The sequence below is a fragment of the Talpa occidentalis genome, unplaced genomic scaffold (genome assembly GCF_014898055.3).
Source record: "Talpa occidentalis isolate TD23 unplaced genomic scaffold, MPIMG_talOcc4v2.1 talOcc4.13, whole genome shotgun sequence".
NCBI lineage: Eukaryota > Metazoa > Chordata > Mammalia > Eulipotyphla > Talpidae > Talpa > Talpa occidentalis.
The window spans coordinates 54,201,019-54,217,698 of NW_023601322.1; the positions used below are offsets into that span (position 1 = coordinate 54,201,019).

Consider the following 16,680-nt stretch of genomic DNA (forward strand, 5'->3'; position numbering starts at 1 on the left):
CAGCCCCTCTTCAGCCCCGCCCTTCAGTAACCCCGTGGTTCCCGCCCGCACCCGATCTCCCGCCCTGAATAATCCTAAACTTAAATAAAACCTAAAGGTGCTTTTTCCCTCCATGGTTTCTCTCCGCTCCCGCGAGTAACTTGGCTCCGCGGGCGCCGCCCGCCGCCCGCCGCCCGCCGCCCGCCGCCCGGGACCGCGCCGCCCGCCGCTGCCGCGAGCAGACCCCTCCCGACGGCCCTCGCCGCGCGGGCCGGGAGCCTCTCCCCGCTCCGCCTCTGCCGCGGAAAGTGAAGTTTGAAGAGCAGGGAAGAGGGAATCGTGGAAATGAAGAGAGGAGGATCCACCTAGAGCCGAGGAACCGGCCCCCGGCCGCGGTTCGAGAACTTGTCCTGGACAACTGCACAGCAAATGACGGGAAAATTGAGGCCTGGCAGATGAATCTGTGAACTTAGAGTTCCTCAGTTTGATAGGTGTAGGCTGGATTTCAGTCTCAAATCTCCCCAAACTACCTAAATTGAAAAAGCTTGAGCTCAGTGACAATAGAATCTTCGGCGTTCTGGACATGTTAGCAGAAAAACTTCCAAATCTCAAACATCTTAACTTAAGTGGAAATAAACTGAAAGACACCAGCACCTTGGAACCTTTGAAAAGGTTGGCATGTCTGAAAAGCCTGGATCTGTGTAACTGTGAGGTCACTGACCTGAACGACCACCGAGAGGTGTGTTCAAGCTTCTGCCTCGCTGACCTGTCTGGACGGCTGTGACCAAGAGGACGGAGAAGCCTCCGGCTCAGATGCTGAGGTGGATGGTGTGGATGAAGAGGAGGAGGATGGAGAAGGAGAAGCTGCAGAGGAGGAGGAAGATGCGGATGGTGAGGAGGAAGAGTGTGATGATGAAGAGGATGAGGATGAAGATGTAGAAGGGGACGAAGACGAGGACGAAGACGAAGTCAGGGGGGAGGAAGGAGATTTTGGACAGGATGGAGAAGCTGATGAAGATGAAGATGACGAGGATGAGGATGAGGATGAGGAGGAGGAAGAGAGCGGAGAAGGAGAAAAAAGGAAGCGGGAAACAGATGATGAAGGAGAATATGATTAAAACCCAAATAAACTTTAAAAAAAAAAAAAGAGCGAACTGTTCAGTATTGGTTGGACTGCGCATAAGGATTTGGTAGATGTTTAAAAAAAAAACAGGTAGCTGTGACACAAACCCCAGGACACCCACCCACCCAAAGAGCCAAAGAACAGTTCCTGTGACATTCCGCCCTCCATTGAGTCCCTCTTGGAAATCCACCACCAAGCTTGGAGACTTCACCCCAACAAAATTGTAAGCGTTGTTAGGTTTTCGTGTAAGACTTGCTGTAGCGGGGACAGCTGTGATTGGTGAATCACCATCTGTGACTACCAGTTATGCCGAAGTTGTAACAGCATTTTTACTTTCTGTACAACGAAGAAGCTTTGTAAATAAAATCTTAACATTTTGGGCCTGTTTTTTCATGCTTTCCTTTTTTAATGAAATTTTTATATTAGGACATTTTATGTGTCAACTGACAAAAAAAAGTATTTTTAAGAATTCAAGTGAAATAAACACATTACTCTTTGGTTAAAAAAAAAAAAAAAAACCTAAAGGGTGAAAGTCCCGCGGGCTCTTCCCTGGTCAAGGGGCCTGGCAGGGGCCACGGTCTCGGGGGTCACGGGGCCCCGAGACTAGGGGCGGGGGGTGGGGCGGGAGCGGTGACCCGCCCCAGCCAGCGCTGCTCCCCGGCCCGGCTCTGGCTGAGGCGGCCGCGCGGGGCCTCCAGGAGTGCTTGGAGCCTCTGCGCCGAGTGTCTGCGGAGCCGCGTCTCCTCGCCCGACTGCCCGCCCAGGGGCCCGGGCTCTGCGCTCTGGCCCGGGGAGTCGCTGTCGAACCCCGAACTGCGTGCCGTCCACGTAGCCCCCCCCCCCCCCCCCCGCGAGGTACCGGGGCTCCCCGAGGCCGGGCGGGACATCACCATTTCTAAAAGCCTCAGAGAGGGGGAGCCTGGGGCCGGGGAGGGGTGAAGCCGGCGGACCCTCCCCCCTGGGCAGGTCCTGAGTCCCGGGGAGATGGGGCAGGGGAGAAAGTGTCCAGGAGGGAGGGAGCTCCAGAGACTGAACATGGGCATCGGGTCCAGAAGGGGCAAGACTCAGGGGGACAAAAGGAGGAGGCAGGGTGGGGGGACAGAAAGGGACCAGGACTGAGGGGCCACGGGGGTGACAGCGGGGCCTAAGGCAGCAGCTTCCTCTGCAGAAACCTTTTCCCTCCACCCTGCTCTCACCAGCCCAGGTGTCTGTCTGGGTCAGAGCCCTGGAGAGAAGCAGCAGGAGGAGGTTGGGGGCCCCATGACCAGCACTGCTGGGGTCTGGGGATCTTCTGACTCCAGGCTGGTGGGTGGAGACTTACCTGGGCAGGCAGTGATGCTGACTGGTTCTCTGGGAGCCTCCAGGCACTGGGACTGAGAACTGGGGAAGAGTCACAAGTGTCCAGGGCCCAGCACAGGTGGTGGAGACAGAAGTGAGGCTAAGGGGGCAGTGGGGTATCCCCAACAGTAACCTTCCTGCCCTAGACACAGCCCTGGGGCCTCGAACTATGAGAACCAGACTAGGGGACCTGGGGCTTTGCTCTGGCCCCACCTCTCCTCACCCAAAGCTTGTCACCCTGTCTCCATGACCCAAGCGCTGGGTCTGCGATTCTCAGTCATTTTCCTTCCAGGATCCATGTCCAGTCTTACAAATTAGGGAGGACGCCAAGTATAATCTTGTTTAGGAGGTATCGTTCCCCGTATTTATCACACTGGGAATAAAGCTGAGTTTGATCATGCAGCTGTTTATTTAGAATAATAGTAATAATCCAAGCATGTTAATAGAAAGTGTTCTTAAGAAAAATAACTTATTTCTGAAAATAATCAGGGCAATGGGAAGAATGGATCTTTCACCTGTTTTATGTTTGCAGTTGTCTTTCTTGTCTGTCTCATTGTTTTTTTTTTTGTTTTTTGTTTTTTTTGGTCTGTCTCATTAGAAGACAGTAGGAATTTCATGCTTCCTTCTGCATTTAGCTGTGCTTCTGGTTGAAGACTATGAAAAAATGTCTACAGCCTCACACAAATATGTTGGAGTAGTGTTTTCACATTATTGTGAATATTCCACTTTGATACTAAATTAAATCTATACAGGTGGTATTTTCTCCCAGGTTATTTGCAAAACGAAACCTGAAACTATGTCACTGAATATTTCTTATTCTGTTACATTTCCATAGCCCTCTCTTGCATAAAACTAACTGCAGTTAGTTTTAATGTGTGATTTTTTAAAAGTAATATATTGTTCCACAAGTTATAAAGGTTTTCAATGTTTATTACACCAGAATCAAATTATTTTAAAAAATTCATTTTATTTTTCACTACAAATCCAAAAAGTAAAAGTCTACTGGAAGTTGTCAAGTGATAGGACACAATTTCATGATTCTGTTTTTTTCTGAGCACTTATATTTGGTCAAGGTGAAGTTACTCTCAGTTATCAATTGTCAGTTGATTTTCTTTTTTTTTTTTTTTTAAAGATTTATTTATTTATTTACACAAGCACTGGGTACAGTCAGAAGTACGGAAAGGTGAGATAATTCACCAGAGCCAGAGTGGGGAGCAGAACAGGCAGAACAACGAAATACACTGCTGAGGGGAGCAGCGGGCAGCCAGAGAGGTCTGAGTGCCATGTGGGACCCTAGCTGGTGGCCAGGGATCACAGCCCAGCGCACAACAGCTGTGCCACCAAGGGAGGCCCGTGTCAGTTGATTTTCTTAAAGGAGCACACACTCATTTTCAGGACAATGTCTGCTAATTAACCAAATCAGATAACCACAGATTTTGTCATTCATTCCTTCATGTGAAGGTGGTATTGCCTACAAAAAAAGAAAAATAGTCTAATTCATCACATGCAAATATTTTCTTGGCACATAATAACTGGGAACGCAGCAGGAGTGTGGTGTGTTCACTTGCGTGTCATCGCATCAGGTGCTGTAAAATGTGAATCGAAGATGATAGAATGATGAAGATAATTTTTAATGCTTCAACCAAGACACTTTGAAATGAAACTGGCTTGGAGTTGTGTTTCTGAGGTAAGTACTTGTGAAGAATAACTGCAGTTAGTAATATAAGCTCCATTTTTAGTAAGTTTTACCTCTCAGCAGATGTCAAAATAGTGAAAAAGTCAATGGTGTCTAAGTGACATTTTGAAAATAGTTTTGACCTCGTGGATCCTGTGACAGGCTCTGGGTGACTTCAAGGATTCCACAACCACACTTTGAGAAATGCTTTTCTCAGTGAACCAGGGAGCATCTCCCAAGTGTTCTCTGCATTTGCCTCCTCTTCACTTCCCAGAATCCCTCTCCCTGGCTGGCTCCTGCCTCCCCAAGCTGCCTCCCCTGTAGACACAATGGGGAGCAGAGAGAGGACCCTGGAGACATGGAGCTTGCTCTGTCATGAGAGATGGACACTGAGTAAAGGTGACAAAGACACGGGTAAACCCGACCTGAGCCAAAGGTTGGGAGGAAGGAGCATGTTTATTATGAAAGTAGAGCAGTAGGAGTGCTTCTATCCTTTTAAATAATATCAAAAGATGTAAAAAAATAAAAAAAACAGGGCCTCCCTGGTGGCATAAGGTTTAACTCTGAGTGCTATCACTGCTTAGAACTGAGTTTGATCCCTGGCCAGGGAGCAACACACATGGGGCAGCAGACCTCTCCTGTCTCACCCACTACTCCCCTCAGCAGTGGATTTCAGTGGATCGGCCTATTCTGCTCCCTACTCTGTGTCTGGTGAATCCTCTGCACCGTCTGCACCTCTGGCCTATACCCCAGTTCTTGTATGCATAAATAAATAAAAAATGATTCTTAAAAACAAACAAACAAAAAATTACATGCAACATCCAGTACAAGATCTATCTCAGACCCAGCAAACAGCAGAGGCTGGGGACCCAGTGGTGGTGCAGGTGAAACAAGACACAATGGGGGATTCAGTCAGCTGGAGTCAGGCTTTGTCGTCAAGTGAGTTTGATGGCAAACTAGAGAGGGTCAGTCCACCATCCATCTGCCAGGCCAGAAAGTCTGGGCTGGTCTGCAGCCCCAGCCAGTAGTCAGGCACCACCTGGGAGACTCCAGGGATAGCTTAAACTAGCCCTTTGTTTAATTTTTCTATATCTATATCTAAGTGATATATTTGTCTTTCTCCTTTGAGCTTATTTCCATTAGCTCCATCCATGTTGCCCCAGATGGCATGAGTTTATGTTTTTTGATGAGTAGTATCCTATTATCTATGTACCATCCCTTCTACAGCTCGGCTACTGTAAATAGTGCTGCAGTGATCAGGGGGTGCCTGTTTCCTTTGAAGTAGTGTAAGGTCCTCTGCGGGTGTGCTGGCACCTGCCGCCCTAAAGGGAACCAGAGTCTCTGAGAGCACCTGCTTACTGGGCACAGGGGGTTCCAAGAGGTTAGAAGTTCTGCAAACAGAACTTCTTTTTTTTTTTTTAATTTTATTTATACAAGCACTGGGTATAGTCAGAAGCGCGGGAGGGTGAGAGAATTCACCAGAGCCAGAGCAGGGAGCAGAACAGGCAGAAGGACCGAAGTACATTGCTGAGGGGAGCAGCGGGTGGCAGGAGAGGACTGTTGTGCCATGTGGGACCCTCACCTGTGGCCAGGATCGAACCGGGCTGCAGAGGCTGCGGGCAGTAGAGGCTGCAAGCAGCTTCGCAGCCCAACGCTCAACCACTGCGCCACCAGGGGAGGCCCCCAAGGTGGTTGTTTCTAGAGCCTGAAGTCTCTTGCAATTGTGCACACCGTTGAGAACCACAGTGATGAGTCCCCTACTGGGCACTATCCTTCCTTCGGCTCCAGCCTGTAGGCCCCTATCATATGGGTACTGTATTGCTACAGCCCTTGGTTTTGGCTTTGAGGCTTTTTGGCAGCTCTCTTGTCTTAGAGCCCGGGCAGGTGGGTGCCACTGAGGCCTATCCTGGCATCCCATCCTCATGCCCCGTGACTACCCTTTTCAGTTGGGATCCCAGCTGGTGTCAGAGACACCAAGGGTTAAAAGCTCTTTGTGAGTTGCTGGACAACACCAACAACAAACAGCTCTTTCAGACAGAGACCCTGAGCCTTTGGTGCTCCTATCAGGTGATGTCAGACACCAACTGGAGGCCCCATCTCTGACAGAGGTCTTCATCCTCTCTTTCTCCTGCAGAGATTGGCTACTGGATGCTGCTTTTCTTCTTTCAGCTTCTGGTTCTCCTTTCTTCAGAGGCCAGGAACAGAGTCTTCCCCTTCTTTCTTTGGAGGTTGGAACAGAGCCCCTCAGCTCCCTCTAACCCTGGCTTATATCACTCTTCAGAGTGTCCCAACATCAAGTCTGGTTGGACCATTTTTCTTTTTTTGTGCAGAAGAACTGGGGTATTGGCCAGAGGTGTAGAGTGAGCAGAACAGGCAGACTGACTGAAACACACTGCTGAGGGGAGTAGCTGGCAAGGCTGGAGAGGTCTGCTGCGCCCTGTGGGTCAGATCCCGGCCAGGGATCAAACTCAGGCAGTAGTGGTGATGGTGCCGAGACTTAACCCCTAGGCCACCAGGGAGGCCCTGGACCATTTTTCATTCTTGACTGACTGGGGCACTTAGCACCAATCAGCTCATAGCTTGCACCTGATTGGTCCTTCCCATAACCCAGGAAGCCTGCAGAAAAGGGCAGTTCTGAGGAGCAACTGCCTCAACGGACTTGTGTTGGAGCAGCAGAGTGGAGACCACCGCTGCTGCTGGCTCCCGCCACCAAGGCACCTCCCAGATCTGCGCCACAGATGCTGGGGACAGGCACGGACCCCTCTTCCTGAGGCAGGCACTGTGGGACTTTGCCACCTGCCCAGGCCCCTTCCTTCACTGCAGCAGACCTAGTGCTCTCTGAAGTGAAGGATGCTGAGGCTCAGCCCTGTTCAGTGAAGCGCGACCAAGAGCCAAGTCTGGAACCAGGATGTCTCCATGTCTCCTCGTCTCTCCCCTACTGGCTCATGCCTCCAGCATGGAGGTGACCTGCAGTCCCGAGGAACCCACCACTTCATGTCAGAGCCTAGGGCACAGGTGGTCACGGACCTGGCAGGACTGCAGGGTCACCGGTGTCCCCCAGCCCTGAGTTGGAGCTACCTCTGTCCTGGCCTAAGGACCTCCCTCCCAGAGGCCTCCGAGCCCTTCCCAGCTGGCGCAGGCCTTACCAGCTCCTTCAGCTCTGCCAGCTTCTCCCTCAGCTGGCCGAGATTCGTGGCCAGCTCGCTCTTGGTGTGCTGCTCCATTTGGAGTGAGCCGGTCACCCCCATGTTCTGATGGGCCTGGATAGACAGAAGAAACAATGAGGGGCCACCCAATACAGCTGGAGACCCAGAGCTCGCTGTCCCCTCCCACATCAGGACGAGGTCATCCCCCAGCCCAGGGCACCCCAGGCAACTTACCTTCTTGCCAAGCGCTCTCTGGGCTCCGAACCCTGATCATCTCCTGCACCCACCCTCTGCCTGGGACTCCCACGTCACCCGCTCTCCACATGGATGAACACTGCCCACCTCTACACATCAGTCTCAAAGGCCACCGAGGCCTCCAGCCTCCAGACCCTTCAGAACCAACTGCTCCCTCAGTTGCCACATCCCACCTTGCTGCCTAGCAAATTGTCTGCTGCCAAGGGCCCATGGGAGACGGGTAAGTGTCCAGTTGATTTTTAAAAGACAAAGGGCAAAATGTCCCAGTCACTCATCTCTGGTTAACCTAAGGTACTTTGCAGTTCTGCTACAAAACTCACCTGAACCCTTGCACCTGTAACAAAAGCCCCCTTTCTCCTAAGCCTGCATTTCCCACTCCTAAGCTAAAATGAATTCATCACTTTGAAAAAGCAACCACTATGTGCACTGTTGGTCTTTGGGGGACATGCCCAGAGGGCAAGCCCTGTGTGTGTGTGTGTGGGGGGGGGGGGTTATTGACACTCTCCCAGTAGGACGGGCCCCTGAGCATTCACCCTGGAGGCTTGCAAGGCCCATATCTCACACCCCTGCTCTGGAAGCTCTTCCCAAAAGACCTTTCACCCTTCACGGTGTATTGTATCTTCTCCAAGATGATAAAGATGTGCGGGAAGGAAAACAACAATCAACCAAGCAGGTGAAATAGCAGACATGGACACACCGAGGGTTAATGATGGCAACATAAAATCAGCCAGAGGCCAAGTACCCCAACCAGACAAGCCTCGGGCATGCACGCTGGGAGAGGCCAAGTCAGAGAGGGGGTCTCGGCATGGCCTCACCTTCCTCTTGTCCAATTGGGGGAGCGCTACCCCATTGGAGCGGTTAAGGTCGGACACCAGCACCTGCAGAATGTCCTGAATCTACAGGAGGTGAAAAGAGAAAAACAAGGGCAAGGGGAGGAAGAGAAAAGCGGTTTAGAGAAGACAAGAAGGTCAGAGAAAGAAAGAGCAGCTCTGGACGATGGATGCCGGAGACAAGGGTGACGGATCATACCAGGGCCTGCGCCATCTTTCCAAACGGCCACTCTCCGTCTTGCATGAGGCAGAAAGAAATGTGAACCAAGAGATGGATCAAAGCTACCAAATCAGACTGGAAGACACTGATCTGGCCCAACAATATCATCTTCCAGGTGAGGAAACTGAGACCCAGGAAGGATGTGATTTTCCCTGTGATCACTCAGCAAGCAGGTGGCAAAGACGGACTCCCACCTCCGAGGTCGCCTAATCCCAAGAACCCGGGGCTAATCTGTGCCGCCCTAAAGGGAGAGGGTGTCCTCACTGAATGGCTTCCCCTTGAGGCTGGGGATGAGGGAAATTGCCAGAGCAAGAAGTCCATAGCGACGCCCTGTACTGAAGGTTTACTGCGCACCAGGCCCCGCCCGAAGGGATGAATGCACAATCATCTCACGGATGCTGCCTAGATTCAAGTAGAACTGTAGCACCCTCACTCACAGGTGGACAAAGAGCTCAAACAGTGTCGCCCCAAATCAGATCCCCAGCAGAGCTACGGAGAGGCCGCAGTCAGACCCAGGGTTCTTACCCACTTCTTCCATGCTCTTAACTTCTCACTCGGCTGCCCCTGGAGCACCCCTCCCCCAGGAAGCCTGGCTGAGCAAGACTTACACAACCACTGGAAGTGGTTGTCTCTGGCCTACTGCCATGTTTCTTCTTTTTTTCTTAACTCCTGCAGGAGACCCCAAGCTGTTTTTCCTTTGTAGTCTCTCAACTGCGGAGAGGAAAAAGAGAGTTGAGGCTCATGAGAACGGCAAGCCTCTGTACTCACACCCCACTTTACAAGTTAGATTTGCCATCTGACTTCATGCCACCAACATCTCCACCAGGTGCTGTGAGTAGTCCCCCCATCCCATCCTCCCAATGACAGAAGAAATGGACTGATAACATGGTTTAAAGAAAAAATGTTTAGGAATTTTCACTCAGTCTTCTGGGATGCCATGAATCAGTAGCTGCCAACTGGCGTGCTGCTCAAGCTCCTGCACCAGTGGATGCTGATGGCAGGAGGCAGTGAGGGGATAGCCAGGGGGACAGCCAGGCATATTTCAGAGCAATCTGTTACAATCTCACATATGTAAGCATATGTACATTAACACAGATGGCTTTTTTTCTCAAGAGACTCAAGCAGAATTGATGCTTCAGTCGCCTGTTTATCCTGTGGCGAGCAGAGCAACCCATGTTGAGACGACTGGGGGAAGATTCCCAACTGGGAAGGTCAGTTTGCTGGGATCTGATCCACAGAGGATAAACAGATCACTCCAAAGAGCACTGATTGGGGGGCACTCTGGCCCCAGGGTCATAAGGAATTAGAATGTGAGATGGAGAAGTCAGACAAAAATTGGAAAGTCTCTGTGGAGAAGTAGAAACCCCGCACAAAACCAAACTAAACAATTCTTCCCAGTGTCACCCAGAGTGGTTGCCAATGCTTCAAGTTTACTAGGGAATCGTAGGCTTTGTAGGCGCTCAGTGTTTAAAGGTGGGGTACAGTACAGAGCAAGCGAGCCTGAACCCTCTCCCAGGGTCGGGTCCCATGGTCTCGAGTCCCCTTCAAGTTGGTAATCTGAGGGCACAAGGGAAACCTGAAAGGGGGTTAGTCCTGGGGGGCTGGGGCAACAAATCAAGCACCCAGCTCTTGATGTGACATAAGGATGGTTCCCAGGGATTGTGACGTAACTACATTCCACCCCTTGCCCCGCCACGCACATTCGCCGCTCCTCTTTGTCCTGGGCCAGCCTGTTTATGAACCCCTTCTCTCAGTGCTCCTCCCTCATCACTGCTCTCTGGTCTGGCAGAGAGCCAAGGGGGTGGCTCAGGCCTGGTTATGAGGGTCTTCTGCAGGGATGCGAGAATATGGGTGGAGAAGGGGTTGGTTAAATGTGGTAGGAGACATTTCCTGAATGTGAGCCTGTGTGAATTTCAGGAGGTGAGGAGCAAAAAGAAAAAAATAAAGTTATCATTAGTATTGGCCCCGCAGTGGGAGGAGCCATGAGGCTATAGGATTTTGAAACCATGTCAGTGGAGACTTGGAGCCCCCACTTTCCCTTTCCATGTCTTTGTGTAGTTTCATTAAGGCTTCCACATTTTGTTCTACAATCTCTGATTCATTGATACAATAACAACATTCTTCCCTGAAGAACAGGCAGGTGCCCCCTTATCAGTTGTTAACAGGTCCAGAGCCCGCCGGTTTTGGAGTGGCCTGTGCCAGGGAGGGGAGCTGTCTTTGTAATGATGCTAAAGACACAGAGGTTTTTTCTAAGGAGGTATCCATCCTTTAACTGAAATGTTAGAAGTGCAGGAATGAAAGCTGACAAGGGCATCAGTTTGCTGGCAGGGGTAGCTGTGATTGGAGTCCCATAGTGGGACTGAGAGTTGGGGAGTTTGGCAAGCAGTGTCCGTTATCTTTGTCGTAGTGGTATTGAGATTAATTGGAGCTGCTGCCAGTAGAGGCCTCTGAAGGGAATCACAGAGGAAACAAGAGGAGGTATTAGTCCCAAAAGAGTCAGTCAGGAAGGGTAGAGTGTTTTGGATTGTATGAACCCAGGTTGAGGGTGTCTCAGTCTTTTCTGATGATGTTAGCTGATTTTGTAGGACTTGCTCTGAATGGAGGATGTCCTGGGAGACTTGGACTGTGGCATTTTGTTTTGGGACATATTCCCTTGAGATGGACAATGTTGCCACTGGGGAGGAATGCCAGCCAGTGTACCCTGTGGCTTGGACTCCCTGTACCCAGCGTAGGTCCCAAGGATCTGAAAAAGATAGTTAACTTAATTCATATTGAAACCTGTATTATGACAGATCAGAGAGAACATTTGGCCTTTGTCTGGAAGGTGCACTGTCCATGATGGATAAGGGCACCCCCCATATTCTTTGTAGGAATTCTTGCAGTGATCTAAGGTTTGACGGTAAAAGAAGCAAGGAGTTCATAGGGTTGGTAATCAATGAAAGAGTTAGGGTGTGAGTGATGGGTGCTGTGCATCCGGCCTGTGGGCACTCCACGGTACCTACAAAGTGGGTAGTCTCCGTGGATCCTGAGACAAAGGTCTCCCTAACTTTGAATTTCCATACATAGGACACTGGGCTCCAGGAGATTCTGACAGGAAATGCGCATCCTAGTAGGACCCAGGTTACGACATGCATACTGTTTGTCTTCGAGGGCACGTTTGACCCAAGAGAGATGGTGCCAGGATGGGTGTCCCAGAAGTGTTACTGCTGTAGGTGTGGTGAGAATGACCATGTGTGGACTGGTCCTTGGAGGCTGCCGTGGCTTTGGCTGAAGCAATTTGAGCAGGACTTGGTCTCCCGGATGCAGTGGTGGGGAAGGTCAGTTGAGGAGATCGAGATTCAAGGCAGGACTGGGTAAGTGTAGGTCTTCGTGTTCCCAGAGCAGTCGCAGAGCTCTCAGGAGAGTTCAGTCAGGTGACCCTTGATTAGCCCATTGGCGGGCTCCACCTTCCCTGAGGATTGCGGGTGGTGGGGAATGTGAAGCTTCCAGGTGATACCCAGAGCCGTGGAGACCTGCTGAGTAATCTTTGAGATAAAAGCTGGACCGTTGTCAGATAGGATAGAGCTGGGAAGGCCAAAGCGTGGGATAATGTGGTTAAGAAGGGCCTCGGTTACCACCTGAGCCGTTTCTCTAGCTGCAGGGAAGGGCTCGACCCAACCTGTCACTGTATCAACCATTGTTAGCAGATACTAAACCTTTTTGTGAGTAGGGAGGTGAGTAAAATCAACCTGCCAATCCTGTCCGGGTAAGTGTCCACGCAGCTGGTGAGCTGCAAAAGAAGAAGGTGGGTGAACTCCCCCATGAGGTGATCCACGAGCACAGGTTTGATGATGAGAACTGCCGCGGACCAGCACAGCAGTAGGCAATGAGGCCGTCTCAGGGTTGAGAGACTGCGCAGGGTGGTCAGGGATTCGGTTAAAGAAATGACAAACAGACACACTTCAAGAGAGAGTGTAAATCTGAGTGCGTCTTTATTAAGCTAGTGGTCAGTATATATATGTTTTTCTAAAAGCATCAAAGAGATCAGTTTGCTCATAAATTTAGCTTAATTGACAGGGCAGTGATTTATGTCCGAAGTTACATCTAGCCTCATTCCTAATTGGACAGGCTATAAATTCTTTCTACTGTTCTATATAATTATTTTCTAGTTGCACTAACTATCATAATTAATTGTCATGGGTGAATTTATTTTATAATGCAGTTAATATCAAAGGTACTAAAGTTAAGCACATAATAGAAAGATTATTAAACTAACAATTCTATTATAACACAGTGTTTAGTAATGTTTCATTTGCATTAACCTAATTATTAAATTAGGTATGTTTTTTTTTTTTTTTATAGAGGCATGCTTTATTTATTTGCTGGTTTGTTTGTTTGTTTTGTTTATATATGCACTGGGTACAGTCAGAAGCGCGGGAGGGCGAGAGAATTCACCAGAGCCAGAGCGGGGAGCAGAGCAGGCAGAAGGACCGAAGTACACTGCTGAGGGGAGCAGCGGGCGGCAGGAGAGGTCTGCGCGCCATGTGGGACCCTCCTCTGGTGGCCGGGGAGCAGCCGGGGATCGAACCGGCGCCGCAGAGGCCGCGCGCAGCTTCGCAACCCAGCGCTCAACCGCTGCGCCACCGGGGAGGCCCATAAATTAGGTATGTTTTTTAATTAGCAATCAATGACCAGAAAAAGGAAAGATTTTAGAGAGACAGTTGTAGCAGAATAAAGTTTATGGGCCTTGAGAAAGCGAGATAAGGTTCCAAGTGGTCAGCATTTCTTTTAATCATCTTTGTGGCAGCTTCTGGTGGTCATTATTTCTTGACAGGCATTCGGCTTCTCTGCATCTTAGGGAGTTTGCTGTTCTCCCCCTGCGCGCATGGTTCCTTGCCCACGCCGGACCTCAGGGACCATGGCAACAGCCATTAGCCCTGAGGGTCACTGCAGGGGGGGGTGCAGCAGGTCCCCCTTTCTTTTTAGAACAAAGTTGGTAAGCATACATGTCACACTGGATGTGGTAGATGGACCTGTGAAGTGAGCGGACACAGAAGGGAATAAACAAACAGAGAAGCAGGACAAGTAGGGAAAGAACAAGGAAGGAGAGAACAAGATGATACCAGTGAGTAGGAGTTAAAGATTGGAGAGTGGAAGCCAGAGAATGGGCAAAGGAAGAGACTGAAGTATCTAGGTGAGATTTACTGACAGCAGAGATTTCAGACTGAAGAGATGCAAGGTCATGAGAGAGGTCATTGTCATGCCAGATGCCCAATAGGTGATGTTTAGTAAGATTCCAATGTAGAGAGGAATTATAACGCAAAGGTGTAACACAAATGAAACGAAAGTGAACGTGGCAGCGAGTGGATAATTGCTGCTTAAGCAGCTGAACTTCATCTCCAATGGCAATAACAGTTTCTTCCAGGGCATTTATCTTTCTTTCTAACTTGTAGTCAATGTCCCGCTGCACAGAGAGTGCCATGGTCACATTTTTGGTAAGGTCATTTACAAAAGAAGCTGTCTTAGCTTCCTGAATCAAAGCAACAGAGGAAGTAGCTAAGGAGGTAACCAGGGACATTAGAGCAGCAATTCCTAGAATAAGGGTGGCAATAAAACGTTTAGGACGAAGAAGAGCATGTACTTCATCTAAAACTTGCATGGCAGTATTATTATACCAAGGTATATTATGTAAATCAACAGGTAACATAACATAGGGGGTCTTTTAAGTAAGACCACCACAGGATATATACGAGCAAGAGAGGGGGTAATACAATTAGTAACAATGCAGCCAGAACAATGAATGGAGTAAGAAGTCCCACGCAATTGAATGCGTGTAGCTGAGGCATTCCCCAGAAGTATAACGAAGGGGTATCCAACGTAGGCACGCACTGGGATCTTATCGGTGTCCTGTCCAGGTTGTTTGAAGTGTACATCATTAATGGCAGTGAAAAGACGAAAAAGTTCAGGATTTATGACAGAGCTTTCTGTCCAGGGAACCGGGTTATTCAGTCCTGCCAATGGAGGCAAGCTTTGTCATCATTTTCAGAGGTTTCTGGAACCCTACGAACAAAGCAGCAGTTTCTCCACATTTTAGTTTAGCTCTATGTCAACTCCCTGGAAGAATTGTACTCAAAGTCACACAAAAGGTTAGCTCTGTTAGAAAAAAAAAATATATATATATATACATATATAACATTGCTGTAGAGTCTGGTTAGTCAAAACAAGAAAACTTTGTTGAATCAAGGCAAAATGTAAAAACATTTTCAATGTTATGCCAAACAAAACAGTAAAAATCAGGTGTATTTCCAACAGTCTATACAGTCCTTTGTAGAAAGATTTTTACTCTCAAAAGTTTATCATTTTGAATCAATTGAGGCTTTGTGTGTGTGTGTGTGTGTGTGTGTGTGTGTGTGTGTAGAAACAAGTCCTGCAGACATTAAACCATTGAAGTATATAATATTGCAAGGCAACAATAATCATTGACAATTTACATACATATCAGGTATTGAAAGATTTTGTTTAAGAAAGCCAATGTTAACATTTTTGTACATATTAGAGTTTTACCATTGTCTCAAGTGACAGTGATTCCCTTGTAGTGTAACTTTACCAAGTAAACCAGATAGGATAAATTTATCTAATGTCCTTCCCAGGAGGAAAGGGAGAAAGTTTGTGGAGTGTCTCTAAAGCTTTGCTGAGGTTCCACAAAATTTCCTTTAATTGATTAAATGACAGGCTACCAAATTTTACTTTAATTAAATGTTTGGGAAGCTGTGTCATAAATACTAGAAAACAGCAAAAACAACCATATTTAATCTCTATAAAAATTCTAGCCCTAAGTGATAATATTGACAATTAAATCATAACCTTTAATTGTCATCTCAAAAACCTTAGTTCTTCAGACACTAAAAGACATTATGTACCCAACATTATTAACCTAGACAAGGGCCAAGATTATACCCAATGGTAGTGTATAAGTACATGTTTTGAAACAACCCATTAGATTATAACTCAGTTACTATTAACCAAAAATTATTTTAGCTAATGTGTTCCCAAAACACTAAAATAATGTAAATCATTTGAGTATACAAAATTTGTTTTCCTAAAATTCCTTTTTCAGATGTTCAACACTTTACTTAGCTTTGTTACTTTTAATTGTTTTAGACCTTTTAATATTTGTTTTAACACTTATCACTTTACTTTTAAGACCATTAAAATATCTATTTTTAATACATGTTTTTTTTTTTTTTTTTAAACACACATTTCACATTACATTGATTTAGGATTGTTACATATTTCAGTAGCAGTAAGGCATTATAATATATTATAATACTGTCATCTCTTTGAACTAGATGACTTAAATGTGAACACACAAGGTAATATGACATTAGAATTTTTAGCTTTTATAAATAGTTGCAAAAAGTAAACCTGAAAGTTTAGTTGTAGCTTTAGTTTCTGTTATGACTGGAATTCCATTTTGCATGGCTGTTAATAACATAATGGCACATACCTAGGTTTTTCTAGGATGGCTAATAAGGAAGCAATTAGGCAAATCAATAAAAACAAAAAAGAATCAGAGCATCATATAGATACTATGGACATTTTTCACATACATGTGACTCAGTAGGAAAGACAAAAGTACCTTTTATACCAGAAATTTCTTTTGAAATAAACACATTTAAACAAAGTATTAATACTTAACATAACTTTAAGGCATATATGCTTTGAATTATATTATAAAATTTAAACTAGTTTTTGTTTATTAAAAAATTGTTTGATCAAGATCTCAAGATTTGTTTTATGATAATTTATAAAGGCGCCATCTATAATTAGTCCTCCGGAGGTAAAAACAAAACAAACACAAAGAAAGACAAACAGATACAGAGATCTCTTGATATACATTTAAAATTTTGGCCATGTGCATATATTTTGAAACATAGTTATTTTATCAATATGTGTGAAGATACTGAGGTTTTTAATGAGTTAACAGCTAAAATCTGTACACAAAAATAAGTGTCTAATCTTAATTATTACCAAAGACCTTGGGCTCGAGACCACAGCAGTCATGGCAGTTTTTACTAACTTTTGATAAGAAATATTTTTGGAGTTACATTTTTAAGAAATGATTTTTTGGCTTT

At 47.2% G+C, this 16,680-nt stretch overlaps 1 protein-coding gene and 1 pseudogene across 1 annotated transcript in view; both read left to right on the forward strand.

Annotated features, from left to right (window-relative positions):
* The window catches only part of LOC119242835 (acidic leucine-rich nuclear phosphoprotein 32 family member B-like), a 1,587-nt pseudogene extending 341 nt beyond the window's left edge, over positions 1–1,246 (forward strand).
* A 7,266-nt stretch (positions 1,247–8,512) lies between these two features.
* The window catches only part of LOC119242837 (uncharacterized), a 78,540-nt gene continuing 70,372 nt past the window's right edge, over positions 8,513–16,680 (forward strand). The window contains 1 exon segment of the mRNA XM_054693968.1: positions 8,513–8,681. Coding sequence (XP_054549943.1) covers positions 8,513–8,681 — 169 coding nt within the window.